Source organism: Mangifera indica, chromosome 5 (genome assembly GCF_011075055.1).
Source record: "Mangifera indica cultivar Alphonso chromosome 5, CATAS_Mindica_2.1, whole genome shotgun sequence".
Taxonomy (NCBI): Eukaryota; Viridiplantae; Streptophyta; class Magnoliopsida; order Sapindales; family Anacardiaceae; genus Mangifera; species Mangifera indica.
This window is the reverse complement of record NC_058141.1, coordinates 7,973,935-7,987,934: the sequence shown is the minus strand read 5'-3', so window position 1 is coordinate 7,987,934 and position 14,000 is coordinate 7,973,935. Positions and strand designations below refer to the sequence as shown.

At 32.3% G+C, this 14,000-nt stretch overlaps 1 protein-coding gene across 3 annotated transcripts; it reads left to right on the top strand.

Moving 5' to 3' along the window:
* Nucleotides 1-10,059: 10,059 nt before the first annotated feature.
* On the top strand, nucleotides 10,060-13,454 carry LOC123217416. 3 transcript variants are annotated; one of them, XM_044638446.1, is made up of 8 exons: nucleotides 10,060-10,188; nucleotides 10,426-10,739; nucleotides 11,425-11,496; nucleotides 11,913-11,980; nucleotides 12,125-12,281; nucleotides 12,536-12,616; nucleotides 12,713-12,802; nucleotides 13,039-13,454. In XM_044638446.1, exons 2-8 carry the CDS (start codon nucleotides 10,488-10,490, stop codon nucleotides 13,168-13,170), a joined length of 852 nt encoding a protein of 283 aa, XP_044494381.1. In that variant the 5' UTR covers nucleotides 10,060-10,188; nucleotides 10,426-10,487; the 3' UTR covers nucleotides 13,171-13,454. The 3 variants fall into 3 exon arrangements, with proteins under 3 accessions (XP_044494381.1, XP_044494382.1, XP_044494380.1); XM_044638447.1 differs by having other exon boundaries at nucleotides 10,060-10,215; nucleotides 13,042-13,454; XM_044638445.1 differs by having other exon boundaries at nucleotides 10,060-10,215.
* Nucleotides 13,455-14,000: the final 546 nt, after the last annotated feature.

Genomic DNA, 14,000 nt, shown 5'->3' with positions numbered 1-14,000 from the left:
ATGAGAAAGATCATAGAAACTCTCACGGCTTCGACAATCACAATTATGACTGATCTACGCATTTCGGTCGCTAATTGGTTAATCTAGTCTAAGGATGAGGGAGGCAAGGGTAGGATTGACACTGTCGGTGGTCAGCCACCTCTAATTTCGCCGGAATTGTGACAACAATTAAGAAGACATTTCCCTGCTACCATTTATAGCGAATGGGTAAGATTTTTTTTTTATAATTTAGAAATTTCAGATCTGATTTTGGCTAAAAACAATGCCGAATTTAGAAATCAAATTAACCAAACTGAAATTCAACTTTTGAAAAACAAACTTATAGATTTTTATACTCTGACTTTAAGGTTCAATTAATCAATTTAAAATCCTAATTTTAAATAAGAACCCTAATATAAAACCCTAATCTCAAAATAAACCAAAACCATAATTCCTAATTTCTAGAGTTTGATTTATACAAAAATTTAATGCTCTAGCTTGAAATTCATTTTTTAATTTCTGTAATTTGGGATTGCATAATCCAAAAATCAAGATTTGATTCATCAATTAAAACCCTAAAATTGAAATTGAATCAATCTATAATTTAAAAATTTAAGTCATAATTCCGATTAAAGAACCCTAATTTCAGAATTAAAAATTTCTGATTTAAAAACATAAATATCCAAATTCTATAACTTAATACGTTTTGTTTTGATAACGCATGTAAGATTTATTTTATAAAAACAGAATAAAATAAATCAATCATAAATAAACCTTTGGAAATCACCTGAATTACCTGTTTAGATCACCTCTTGATATGACTTAGTCTTCTACTTTAGAAATCTTTATGAATGACAACTTTTTATGAGTAAACTATACTGTACTCATACTACATTAGGTTTTGAAGTAGGGACCTCAGCAATTTATAGTAGGTTAATTGACCCTTCATCAAGGTCCAATAAACCTCAAGACTCACATTAATGCTTTCCATCCAAATTATAACATTTAAATATATTAGACTTATCTTTTTTGATCACTTAAACTCATCTGTAAATTGACATTAGACTATCCACTTATTCGATTTTATTAAACCCAAAAATATAATTAATGTTAGCCTACAATAGAAAATTTCTAACACTTTTTATATCTCCCTTTTCCTTATACGCTTAAGAATCGTTGTAGATCTTTTCGTGATTCTTCTTTAGCGCCAAATTGGAGTTCTCTAATTCTTTGATGTTGACGTCGCTGCATTTTTTCCTCTTCACTTTTATCTGCATCAACTTAGTTCGTATGCAATCTGGAAAACTTTTTTTTGAAATCTTCTTAATTTCTTCAAGTTTCCCATAGCAATCCTTCTTATTTCCAAATTATTTTCCTACAAAACGAAATAATCTAATAAAATATATAATTAATAATAATAAATAAAAAGAATCTTAATTTAAATTATTATTAAATTCAGTATTTTGACACCTATTTGACCCTATCTATGAGTGTGTATTTTTTATGTAACATTAATCCACACTAATGCCCTAATGGCATGACCATTATCATCACTTGCATTTATATTATCTCATGATATTTAATAGAAGGATTTAGTAGGTCTATTATGTGATGTTGTTGCCTAATTACTGCCACATCTATAGGGAATAATTTAATAATCTAATCATACTCATTAAGTGAATTATCCAGACAGTTCGCATTTATACTTTATATTTAAGTAGATAAAGAAAACAATTTATGTATATGAATAAAAGAACTTTTTCTTTTATTTATAAATCATTATTACACATATATAAAAGATAAAATACCCTAAAATTGACAACACAAATAGTTTTTAGGGCATACACTAACACTTGAATGATTTTGGATTATGTTAAGGTGAATGTTAATGGTTTTAATACTTGTGTCAGTGTTTGATCATCGCTTGAATAATTTCATATGTAGTTTTGAGACAAAGAGGCATAACTTGATGTCTAGTTTTGAGACCGAGAGCATATAAACTAGATTTAATATCATTTTTTTTATCATATATTATAAAGTAAAATTGACTAGAGATAAAATTAGATTTTTTTGTATGGCTTATAGCTATAAGGTGACGTACATGTCTTATCATAGCTAGGAATTTCACAAATCTTAGAGTGTTCAATTTAACACAATTTCATATATATTCACGAGATTGTTAAACATGAATAGTCTTGTTATACCCTAGAGATAAGTTAACAAGTTCATTAGGAAATTCCATCATTGCATATTATAAAATTATCCATTTAATTTCATGAAATATATAATATGCATTGCACAAAGGTTTGTGCATGTGCCTATTGATCTATACCACCAATTTCATATGAACTAGTTGTCGATACATGTAGTTTAGGTAGTTTAATTTGATTTAATTAGTTAGTTAATTCAATTATATATTTTGTTAGTTTTAATTTAGGATTGGTAAATACATAATTTTGATACATAGGTCAATTAGTCTCTATGGGATTGATATTTAGACTTTTGTCCATTATATTACTTGATACAATATTGTATACTTGCATATTAGGATCATGGATATCTATGACCCTTAAGAGTTAATGTCCACCACCCCATATTATATGTGAGTTGTTTAAAATCATATCACTTGGACATAGAAGTACCTAATAGAAATGAGCCTACATGAGTATCATTTAGTTGTCACTTTTGAACACAAGGATGTAAAGGCCATTCTCAATGCAATGATAGTTCCCCAACAATATATAAACTTAAGTCGTAAGTATCTCGTGAAGTTGTGAGGTTTAGTGGATTGTTAAACGAGTTGGAAACTTGAGCATGCACTAGGACAATTTGAAAGCAAGATTTTGGAGTTGCACAATGTGTTGTGATAAAGGCATCATGTAGTTATATGGGGAAAATGTCATGTTACGTCTAAGCCCAAGTCCAGACGAAGCCCTAACTTATTTGCAAAGGCTTGATCTAGACTTGGCCCTAAACACCCTTTCATACCCTTGTATGTCTATGGTTTCCTTCATGTGAATGAGTAGAAGACCTACTACTTTTAGGAAGTTATGAAAGAATTTAGAATTAAATTCAAGGCAGATCTCGACATGAAGGAGCCTTCAAATGTTGGTTTGGCCTCGTTTTCTCTCTTTTATTATATGTATAACATCGTTAGATCTTAAGGGGGGTGGGTTTTTGTGATCAAAACATATTATCTTATATTGCTTTTGTTGCCATATGTATGTTATATAATTATCACAAAAACCTTACATATGAAACCATAAAAGGCTCATAAATGCTTAGGATGTGAAAAATTGAAATAATTTGTTCTCCTTTTATGGTCAAATCAAGGCAAAGTAAGAATCGATCATGATCATCCAAGTCAATTCTAAGACATGTATCTTCCAACATACAAGACAATGATTATGTCAACTAAAGAGTCTTTATCATAAACTCTCACAAATCTTCACATGACACCTATTCAAACAGATAGCTAAAGGAGATTTGAAGTCCTTCTCGCACTTAAAAAATTAGGGGTAATTTTTATAAATGGTCTTCTACCTATAGAACATATTTCCAAAACACAACCAGCTGTAGAAGTAATAACTAGTGTCTAGACCTATAGATTGATGCTAATCACGTAAAGGCCTATAGAGTGTAATCTACTAGTTGGCATAACTTTTGTATTATATGTTTATGATGAAAAGCAATAATTACCTACATTATTAGCTCCCAATCACGATCCTATTCTTTAAATGTAATTGATTAGGATGTTATTATTTAAATTTTAAATATAACTGATAGGGCTTTTAATTGTTATATCTCATTCTTTAAATAAAGAAGATTACTAAGAGAAGGGAGGGCACACATGATTAGTGTAAAAGATAGGTGAAAAGCATAGATATTAGATATCTAATACTTAGGATTAGATAACCTTCATCCTAAGTTAGATAACGAGGCTTTCATAAAATTTAGTAACTCTCTTTCTTTTATCCAAAACCAAGAACCTCTCAAATAACTTCTCCTTTCATTTCAATTCGCACTCTACAGAGTATTTGCTTAAAGTTGCTAATGTTATAATTGTGGATATATGTTTTTGAATAACAAATTAAATTACGTTAAAAATCCACTCAGTGTTCAACTCTTTTTATTTGCTTTTCTCTATAACATCATAATGGATGTCAAATTCAATAATGGATCTTCAACACTATTATTATAGTTTATTTTATACAAATTCTAAATTGTATATATCAATTAGTCACAAAAATATTCATAAAAAATTTTAAGAACAAATTTGAATAGGTGAATGCATATAATTTTTAAAGAAATCATCTATTTTAGGGAAATTATAATAAAAGGCCAAAATTAAGGGGGTCTAAGTGAAATTGCCCAAAACAACCAGGTTAAAGCAAAAATGCCCAATATTTGTAAAATGACCAAACTGCCCCAATATATAAACAAGGCAAATTTTCATATTTTCCACGGTAAAACTGCCACGGTCACTATGCAAATCTAAAGAAAAAATCACGCTCTCTCCACTGTCCCACTGTCCCACTGTCAAGCAGATTTTCGACGATTTTCTTGCTTTCTGACAACCGAAAATGATCAAAAAGGTTAGTATATCTTCCGTAATCTTGTTTGAATGAAGTTATTGTTCATATTATTGAGATTTGAGTGAGATTTTGCGGTTTAAAACTTTAAGGTTTCGATTTTGAACAATATTTAAAATGTTTTGATTCTTGGCTGTTTTCGTTGAATTTGTTGAGGGGTTTTGTGTTATAGCCTATGTAGATTTGATTTGTGTTGAAATTGGAGGCCGAAATGACGAATTTTTGGTCGAAAATAAGTCCGAGGCAATCGACAGTCCTACCGTGGGAACAGTGGATCCCACGGTTATGCCGAACACTCCCACTGTCAAGACACATTGACAGTGGGTTAGGGGGTTAAGTGGTTTTTTTAAAACATTAGGGAGCTGGCCATTATAAATTAGTCCACTGTGGGTGTTTTGGAAATTTGTTATGTGACAGTGGGCTGCTGCCGTAAATACCGTGGGTTGGGGGGAAAATTTACTTTTTTAAAACTACAGGGGCGATAATGGATTTAAAAATTACTGAGGGCGTAAGAGATAAATTTGGACCTGTTTTAATAGAAATTTTTCCAAGGGGTAAATTGATATTTTTCACATCTAGGGTTTTTCAATATGTAGTTTTCGAATTTGACATTCGGTTTTTTGATTTTTGTGCCTTTCAGACACATTTTACGATGTAATGACCTAATTTCACTCAATATTTTAGTTTTTTCGTTTATAGGATATATCGACTCGTATTTTTGAATTTCAGTTTCGTTTTTCCGAATTTTGCTGTTTTATGATATATCGATTCGTATTTTTCAGATTTTCGAACGATTTTTTCGATTAGTGACATTCTTTTATATTTTAACTGATAGAGTTTGAACTTCAATTCCGTTTTTTCAATTATTCACATTCTAAGGTATATCAACATATAGAATTCGAATTTTATTTTCGTTTTTTCAAATTTCATCCTTTTAGAATATATCGACTCGTATTTTGAAGATTTCCGAACGATTTTTTGATTATCGACATTTTAAGGTATTTCAAAGTATAGAATTCGAATTTCAGTTCCATTTTTTTCGATTTTTCTCCTTTCAGGATATATCGATTCATATTTTCATATTTTCGATTGATTTTTCGATTGTTAACATTCTATGGTATTTCAACGTGTAGAATTCAAATTTCATTTTCGTTTTTTCAAATTTCACCATTTTCAGATATATTGACTTGTACTTTCCAGATTTTTGAACAATTTTTTGATTGTTAATATTCTACGGTATTTCAACGTTTAGAATTCGAATTTCAGTTCCCTTTTTTTGATTTATGCTCTTTCAGGATACATCGACTCGTATTTTTTAGATTTTCAAACGATTTTTTGATTATTGACCTTTTAGGGTATTTCAACGTTTAGAGTTCGAATTTCAGTTTCGTTTTTTTGAATTTCACCATTTTAGGATATATCAACTCGTATTTTGAAGATTTTCAAACAATTTTTTAATTATCGACATTTTAGAGTATTTCAAAGTATAGAATTCGAATTTTAGTTTCGTTTTTTTTTTATTTTCATCATTTAAGGATATATTGATTAATCTTTTAAGATTTTCGGCTGATTTTTTGATTGTTAACATTCTATGATATATCAATGTACAGAATTTGAACTTCATTTTCGTTTTTTCGAATTTTGCTGTTTTAGGATATATTGACTCATATTTTTTAGATTTTCGAATGATTTTTTGTTTGTTAACATTCTAGGGTATTTCAACGTATAGAGTTTGAATTTCAATTTCGTTTTTTTTATTTTCATCGTTTTAAGATACTGAAATCTTATTTTTTAAATTTTGTCATATCTTTTTTGATTGTTTTCTATTTTTCATCTTTTTATGTTTTTTTTCATGAAGACATTTGTTTACATATTTGCTATTTATGAATGTCTTACGAAATTTTAAAATTGTTGCAGGATATTTCTAGCAAAGAAAACGTGTTGAAGGTAAGCTGCGAATCCCCAATGAGTCAAAAAACTTCCGTGTAGATCTGATATGTCATGCATAGCGCATCGCATTATCTAAGATTACTTCTACACTGACCCCGGATCAGCTATGACTATTTGAGAGGACATGTTTCGGGTATCTCCTTCGTTTACCCGAAACCAAATTCTCTGGGATATTGGTTCATGCATTTCTACTACGACAACTACATCGACCCTCTGCTAGAGACGAGTTTTGGTTTATGATTAGCGGGGTTGATGTGAGATTTAGCCCGTTTGAGTTTGCTCTGGTGACGGGCCTTTCGTTTAGTCGATGTACTGATATCTTTTCATATATTCCTCGCTCCTCCAGACATAGGATCAGGGATACGTACTTTCGAGGTTGTTCAAAGGTGCAGTATCATGACCTAGAGCGTGTTTTCTTGTCTAGGCCATGAGGGGATGACGATATTGATGCCATCAAGATGACCTTGTTGTATGTTCTTCACATAGCTTTGTTGGGGAATGATCAACGAAAGAAGGTGTCTCCAGAATATTTACAATTGGTTGATCATCTAGACGAGTTTAATTCCTATCCCTAGGGCATTGTCGTGTGGCAGATGACATACGAGTCTATGTCACAGGCGAGTGACAGAGTATGCTCCAGACGGATGCCTAAAATGCGTAAATACGACCTCTGCAGATTTCCTTTTGTATTTTAGGTTAGTTTTAATTTATTGATTATATATATTCAGAGCGTGAGGAATCTTTCCTCACGTGGTACACCAGAGTTACAGCTTTAGACACGCATGATGTTTACTTCATTGGGTCAAAGTCAAAGGATAGTTTTTGGCGGCTTGTGGTAGATTTGCGTTAGTGGCTGACCGACGATGTAAGTTGTCTATACTATAAAATTCGGTTAAAAGTTTGATATATTTGCCAATAACTAACACATTTGAAGTTTTTAATACCATTTTAGCATGTAGATTCCTTTTTGGCTATATTATATCGGCACCAGGATGACCACCATGCGATTGTTTCACAACGCTAGATGACTACCCACACATTCTTCGAAGGCCATATTGAGATGACTTGAAAGAGTTGGCAGACCATACCATATGAGGAGTTCAAGTTTTCGGCCCTTTTCATGAGGATGGTTGAGGTAGCGTACACCCCAAGGTTGTTTTACAAACCATGGGGGATGATCGATAAGGTATAGTATATATGTATTTTCATAACATTTTACGTTGAATTAGTTTATAGTCAATTGTATTTTGTCACTGTTTATAGGTTTACATCCCTATAAACTTCAACTGCGTACATTGAGTGGCCAGGGTTATAGATTTTGTGAGTGGTCGATTACGATGTACGATTCAGAGGAATCATATCGGGGAATATGGGGTGTCTGGAGCAGCAGATGCGACTATACATGGCATTCATACCCGCATTATTAGAGGTGACGAGCTTCTCGACATCTTTTGGGTAGACTCCATGACGTGATCCCCTTGCATTATATTGAGCAATAGATGTCTCTCAGTAGGGGGAGGGCTTCGGTGACTGTGGCGTTTTTATATTACGATTTTTTGAGTGTTTGGCGTTGTCACGGAATGTCAATTTTTCCCGAGAGTCGTCTACCTCCATGCGTTGACGTTTAGCATCGCAGTTGTATTTTCACTGTATCGAATAGCTCACGGGTGTATATTTAGTTAGCTTGTTGTTTATTTATCGTTTTTTATATGTTCTTATGTATATTTTTATTGTATGTGCGTATATGTACAATATACTTTATCTGCCATTATATATGGATATGTATTTAATTCATTTTGTATGTGATTTGAGTGATGTTACTATCAAACATAAGTTGATATATCCCAAAACGGTGAAATTCAAAAAAACAAAAATAAAATTCGAATTATATACGTTGAAATATCCTAGAATGTTAACAGTAGAAAAATTAGTCAAAAATCTGAAAATACGAATTGATGTATCCTGAAAGGAAGAAAATCAAAAAAACAGAACTGAAATTCGAATTATATACTTTCAAATACCATAAAATGTCAATAATCGAAAATCGTTCGAAAATCTTCAAAATACGAGTTGATATATCTTAAAATGGTGAAATTCGAAAAAACAGAATTGAAATTCGAATTCTTAATATTGAAATACCCTAGTTAGTCAACAATCGAAAAATAATTCGAAAATATGAAAAATACGAGTCAATCTATCTTAAAACGGTGAAATTCGAAAAAACGGAAATGAAATTCGAATTCTATACGTTGAAATATCCTAAAATGTTAACAACAAAAAATCAGCCAAAAATCTAAAAATACGAATCGATATATCTTGAAAGGAAGAAAAAATAAAAAACGAAACTGAAATTCGAATTTTATACTTTAAAATACCATAAAATGTCAATAATCAAAAAATCATTCAAAATACGAGTCGATATATCTTAAAACGGTGAAATTCGAAAAAACGAAACTAAAATTCGAATTCTAAATGTTGAAATATCCTAGAATATCAACAATTGAAAAATCGTTCGAAAATCTGGAAAATACGAATCGATATACCATAAAATGGCGAAATTTGAAAAAACGAAAATGAAATTTAAATTTTATACGTTGAAATGTCATAGAATGTGAATAATCGAAAAATCGTTAGAAAATATGAAAAAAAGACTCGATTTATCTTAAAACGGTGAAAATTGAAAAGCGGAATTGAAATTCGAACTCTATCAGTTGAAATACGTAAGAATATCACTAATCGAAAAATCGTTTGAAAATCTGAAAAATACGAATCGATATATCCTATAAACGAAAAAACTGAAATATTGAGTTGAAATTATGTCATTACATAGTAAAATGTGCCAAAAAGCATAAAAATCGAAAAAACAAATCTTAATTTCGAAAACTACATATTGAAAAACCCTAAAACAGAAAAAATGGATATAAAATTCAAAAACTACACATTGAGAAACTTTAGGTATGAAAAATATCAATTTACCCTCTGAAAAAATTTCTACTACAAACATGTCCAATATTTTTCCTTGCCCTTTAGTAATTTTCTAATCTATTAGCGCCCCTATAATTTCAAAAAAGTAACTTTTACCCCCAACTCAATATTTATTTTCTATGAATAGTCTTTTTCGAGTCGAATTTAATGAGTGAAAAGGTTTATATATACGAGGAGAAAGATAATTTTGGTATTTTAAAAAAAAACTATGGGTATTTTTACTTAGTAATAGAGAATTTGAATATTTTTACTTAAAAATAATAAATTTGGGCAGTTTTACTTAATGGAGGGTATTTTGGCTCATTTTTATAATTTCCATTTATTTTATTTGTTTTTAGATAACAACATAAAATAGATGAATAAATTCGATTCCATCAGCTTCATCTTCACCTTATCAAGAAACTGACAAAGTCAAATTAAATCAACGGTGGATGCCAACTCACCCAGTCATCATTGGTAACGTTAAAAACGAAGCGGTCGCTTTACGCGGCAACCGTACAAGGAAATGACCATAACACCCTTAGAACACAATAGTCAAGCGAGGAGCCTAAAATTGAAAAAGAAAGAGGCGACAAATCCAGGTCGTCTCTTAGAAACCGCGGAACGCCAACAAAAAAGACAATCAACCACTGATTTTACGCTATTTTCTCTCCGATATTTCTGCTCTCAACGCACAATTCAAGTAATAATCCTACACCACTTTTTCCTTGTAAGATTTTCTTTTTAAGATTTCATTTTTTCTTTTTTTTCTTCTTTCTTGTTCTCTTTCTCCCTCTTCGATTCTTTTTTTCTTCTCTCAGAAAACCCTCCGATCCGCTGCACAGAGCAGGGGATCGGTATCCAGTCTCTTTGTTTCTGGAATACCCACTTCCGTCAATAGTTTTAACGACGTTAACTTTGTGGATTTGCTTGTTTTCAGTTTAGGTGGTGGGTTTTTTTTTGTTGGGAAGGAATTTATTACGAAAAGAAAAGGAAAAAAAAATGAGTGATCAGGTGGTTTTGTGTGTGGACCAGCTGATGAGGTCGGAGGCCGTACAAGAGGAGGGTGGTGGTGTTGTTGTTAATGTGGCCTATGGTAGTGGGGAAAATGAAGCGGGGCCGTCGGGCTCGGCGGTGGATGATGAAATGGGAGAGGAGGAGCCGTTGATTCAAGTGGGTGAATGTCGCATTTGTCAGGAAGAGGATTCTGTCACCAATTTGGAGATACCTTGTGCTTGTAGTGGCAGTCTCAAGGTATATTTACACAATAATCATCCTTAATTAAACTCTTTTTTCTTAGTTAGGTTGTTATTGATTTTACATATTAGATTTGGATTGTGCAAATCGATGATTTTCCTTTTAGTGTTCAAAAGGTGTTGCAGCTTTGTGTTTGTTTTGTTACTCCTTTTTTATTCAGTTTTTAGCCCAAAGTTTTGAATGGCTAGGCTTTTAAGTTTTCTTTTTTTAGCTGATGACCATTGTCCATCGTGTAAATCCTCACTCTCTTTTTAAACCCCCCAAAATAACCCTAAAACTATACGGTATGCATTGACAATTATGCAAGTAAAACATAATACGATGATCAATTGTTTTCATGTTGCCCCTTCTTAATTGTCTCATTTTTGTTAAGGACTTAAAGGTTGTTGTAGAAACAACCCTGTTCCTATATCGTCCAGCAGTCTGATTTGACAAAAAAAACTTCTATGTCATGGGGATGGCTAGGATTGGCATCAAATCATGTTAACATAGGGGAAAAGTAAACCTTATACGGTTGTAATGTGATAAGCTTTACTTGTGAATATATTTTATTTCAACAGGCTGTTATAGAAGATAGCAAGTTGATTCACAATTCCCAAGTGGATGTTTCTAGAATTTCTTGTTCTAACATTTGGGTATTATTACTTCAGATGTATATTAATAAGTTCTATGTTTTGTCCAGTATGCTCATAGAAAGTGTGTTCAGCATTGGTGCAATGAGAAAGGAGATATAACTTGTGAGATATGTCATCAGGTATGCTCACTGATGTCAATTTATGTATTGTGGTTCTATAAGCTATATAACATAAATGTATTCACCACTGGGCTTTTGTTTGACTTGGACTTTTGGTCTCTTTTTCGTAATCATATGCACTGCCGTTATGCATGGCATAAATAATCTGATAGTAACAACATCCAAATCCTGATATATGTGATAATAGAAAAATATCATGCAATGTGGCATCAAGTGACTTTAGCTTCTTCTCTATGTACAAGAAATTTTTTTTGAATAAATTATATGTAATCATGCTAATCCAGTCAAGAACAACCGTGTAGGCTGCTCTTTTTTTTTTTCCCTTAAAAAGAAACCATGTCTTATTCATTGTTAAAATTTGAAGTTACTTGAAACAATTTTGACTTTTAATTTTGGCCTTCTTTATGTGTTTACAGCAATATCAACCAAATTACACTGCTCCACCTCCTCCTCACCGCTTGGAAGATACTGCTATTGATATTGGGTAATGCAAGACTTCTTAATCTTTTCTGATATTTCTTTCTTAAGTTGCTACTTCTGTGTTAGAAATTTTTCCAGGTTTATTCTTCTTCTACACATAATAATAGCTTTTTAAATCTGTTTTGGTTCATTGGATCCTTATTTTTAGTGGAGGGTGGACCCTATCTGGCACCCCTCTGGACTTGCGAGATCCTCGCCTCTTGGCCATTGCGGAGGCAGAGCGACACTTTTTGGAAGCGGACTATGATGAGTATGATGCTTCAAATGCAAGCGGAGCTGCATTTTGCCGTTCAGCTGCTTTAATTGTAAGCTGTTAAAAACCTAACTCATCAGCATTCAAGCCTTTTATAGGCACATTTTTTTTGTACCTTGATTTCATAACATTTGAGCTATAGGTCTTTGCTTAGAAGTGTGTGATTACTCTAAAGCAGCCACACAGACACTACCTGGGCCATTCATGGTTGCATCATTTATTATTACTCTTAAGTGGAGGCTATCTTTCTGTTTTCTATGAATGGGATTAATTTTGAGTATAAGTTTTTATCATTTGTTTTTACAGTTAATGGCTCTTTTACTTTTGCGGCATGCACTGACCATCCCAGATGCTGATGGAGAAGATGATGTGTCTACCTTTTTCTCTGTAAGAAAAACTTGAATTTTCATTTCTTTTATCAACTAAATTAATTTATTAACTTTGTCCGATGGTCGTTCTTAATAAATTTTTGATGCTCTGCAGCTTTTCTTGCTTCGGGCCGCTGGATTTCTTTTGCCCTGCTACATCATGGCTTGGGCCATCAATATATTGCAGCGTCGAAGGCAAAGACAGGTTTGTATCTTGCAGTTCTTGCCTCAATTTCATTACTTTCCTTTCCAACGCTGGTCCCCAGTGGAATTTATGTTGCTTAAATAATAAACATCATTTTATGCACTCGTCCACATTAGTGGTATCTTGAGAACTCTAATCTATCCCTTCTAGAAAGGGGAAAAAATAAATTTGGAGCAGAGTGTTTGGATTGTGCTTCAGATATCAAGTTTTGTTGAAGTTTGTATTATTTGATGAAGCAGGAGGCGGCTGCATTGGCTGCGACACAAGTAGCATTTGTACTACAATCCGGACAACGGAGGGCTCTGCAGTTTGCAATAGCCTCAGGACCACCTGCAGTGAGTCAGCCACAGCCCCAGGAACCTGTTTGATATGGCTGACATAAATTGATGCAATATTTGTTATGTCATCTGAATTGAGTGACCAACCAAAACTGAGGGGGAAAACACGGAGAAGGTTCTCCTAATAATTGGAGTTTTAAAAAGGCTAATCGTGTATTAATTTACAGTATTTTGTTTTAACTACGTATGAATTTTACATGTTTGTTTTAGGATGAGCGTTTCTGTAAACTGGGTCAATTTCTTATTTCAGTTGCCTTGTTGAACCTGTACAAATTCTTTTACTTGCAAGTATGTAAATCTCACTAGTTGTTCAAGTATGATTCTCCAAGTGCTTAATTACTTGCCGTATTTTGGGGTTTTCATCTAAGCCACCAAAATGTTATTTTTTTGCCAAATAAAATTGAGATCTGTTGCTGAAAATCATTGGATTGAAATTATGGACTATTTATTATATTTTCTTTAATTATATATAAATTAGAGAAAGAGACTTGATAACAAGTTGTAAGTATGCTAGCCATAAAAGGAGAAGAAACTAAGAAAGCCATGATTTCACATGATTTATTTTAATAATTCTTATGTTGTAATAAGAAAATAAGCCATTAGGGATTTCATGATAAAAGATGAATTTTCCAAGTGGAAGTGTAAAAACCACAAACTTGGACTATTATTTTGTTATAACCAGAATTCCCAAAGCAATTTGAAGCTCTGATATTTATCGTTATTGTTCTACAGATTATCGTGGTGGGGTGTGACAGCTTATACTTGCAACAAAATTTTAAAAATATGTTCAATATTTGACACGATAATTTGGCTAAAACATGCCATCTTTAGTCTCTTTCCTTCTAACTCTTAAATATTAT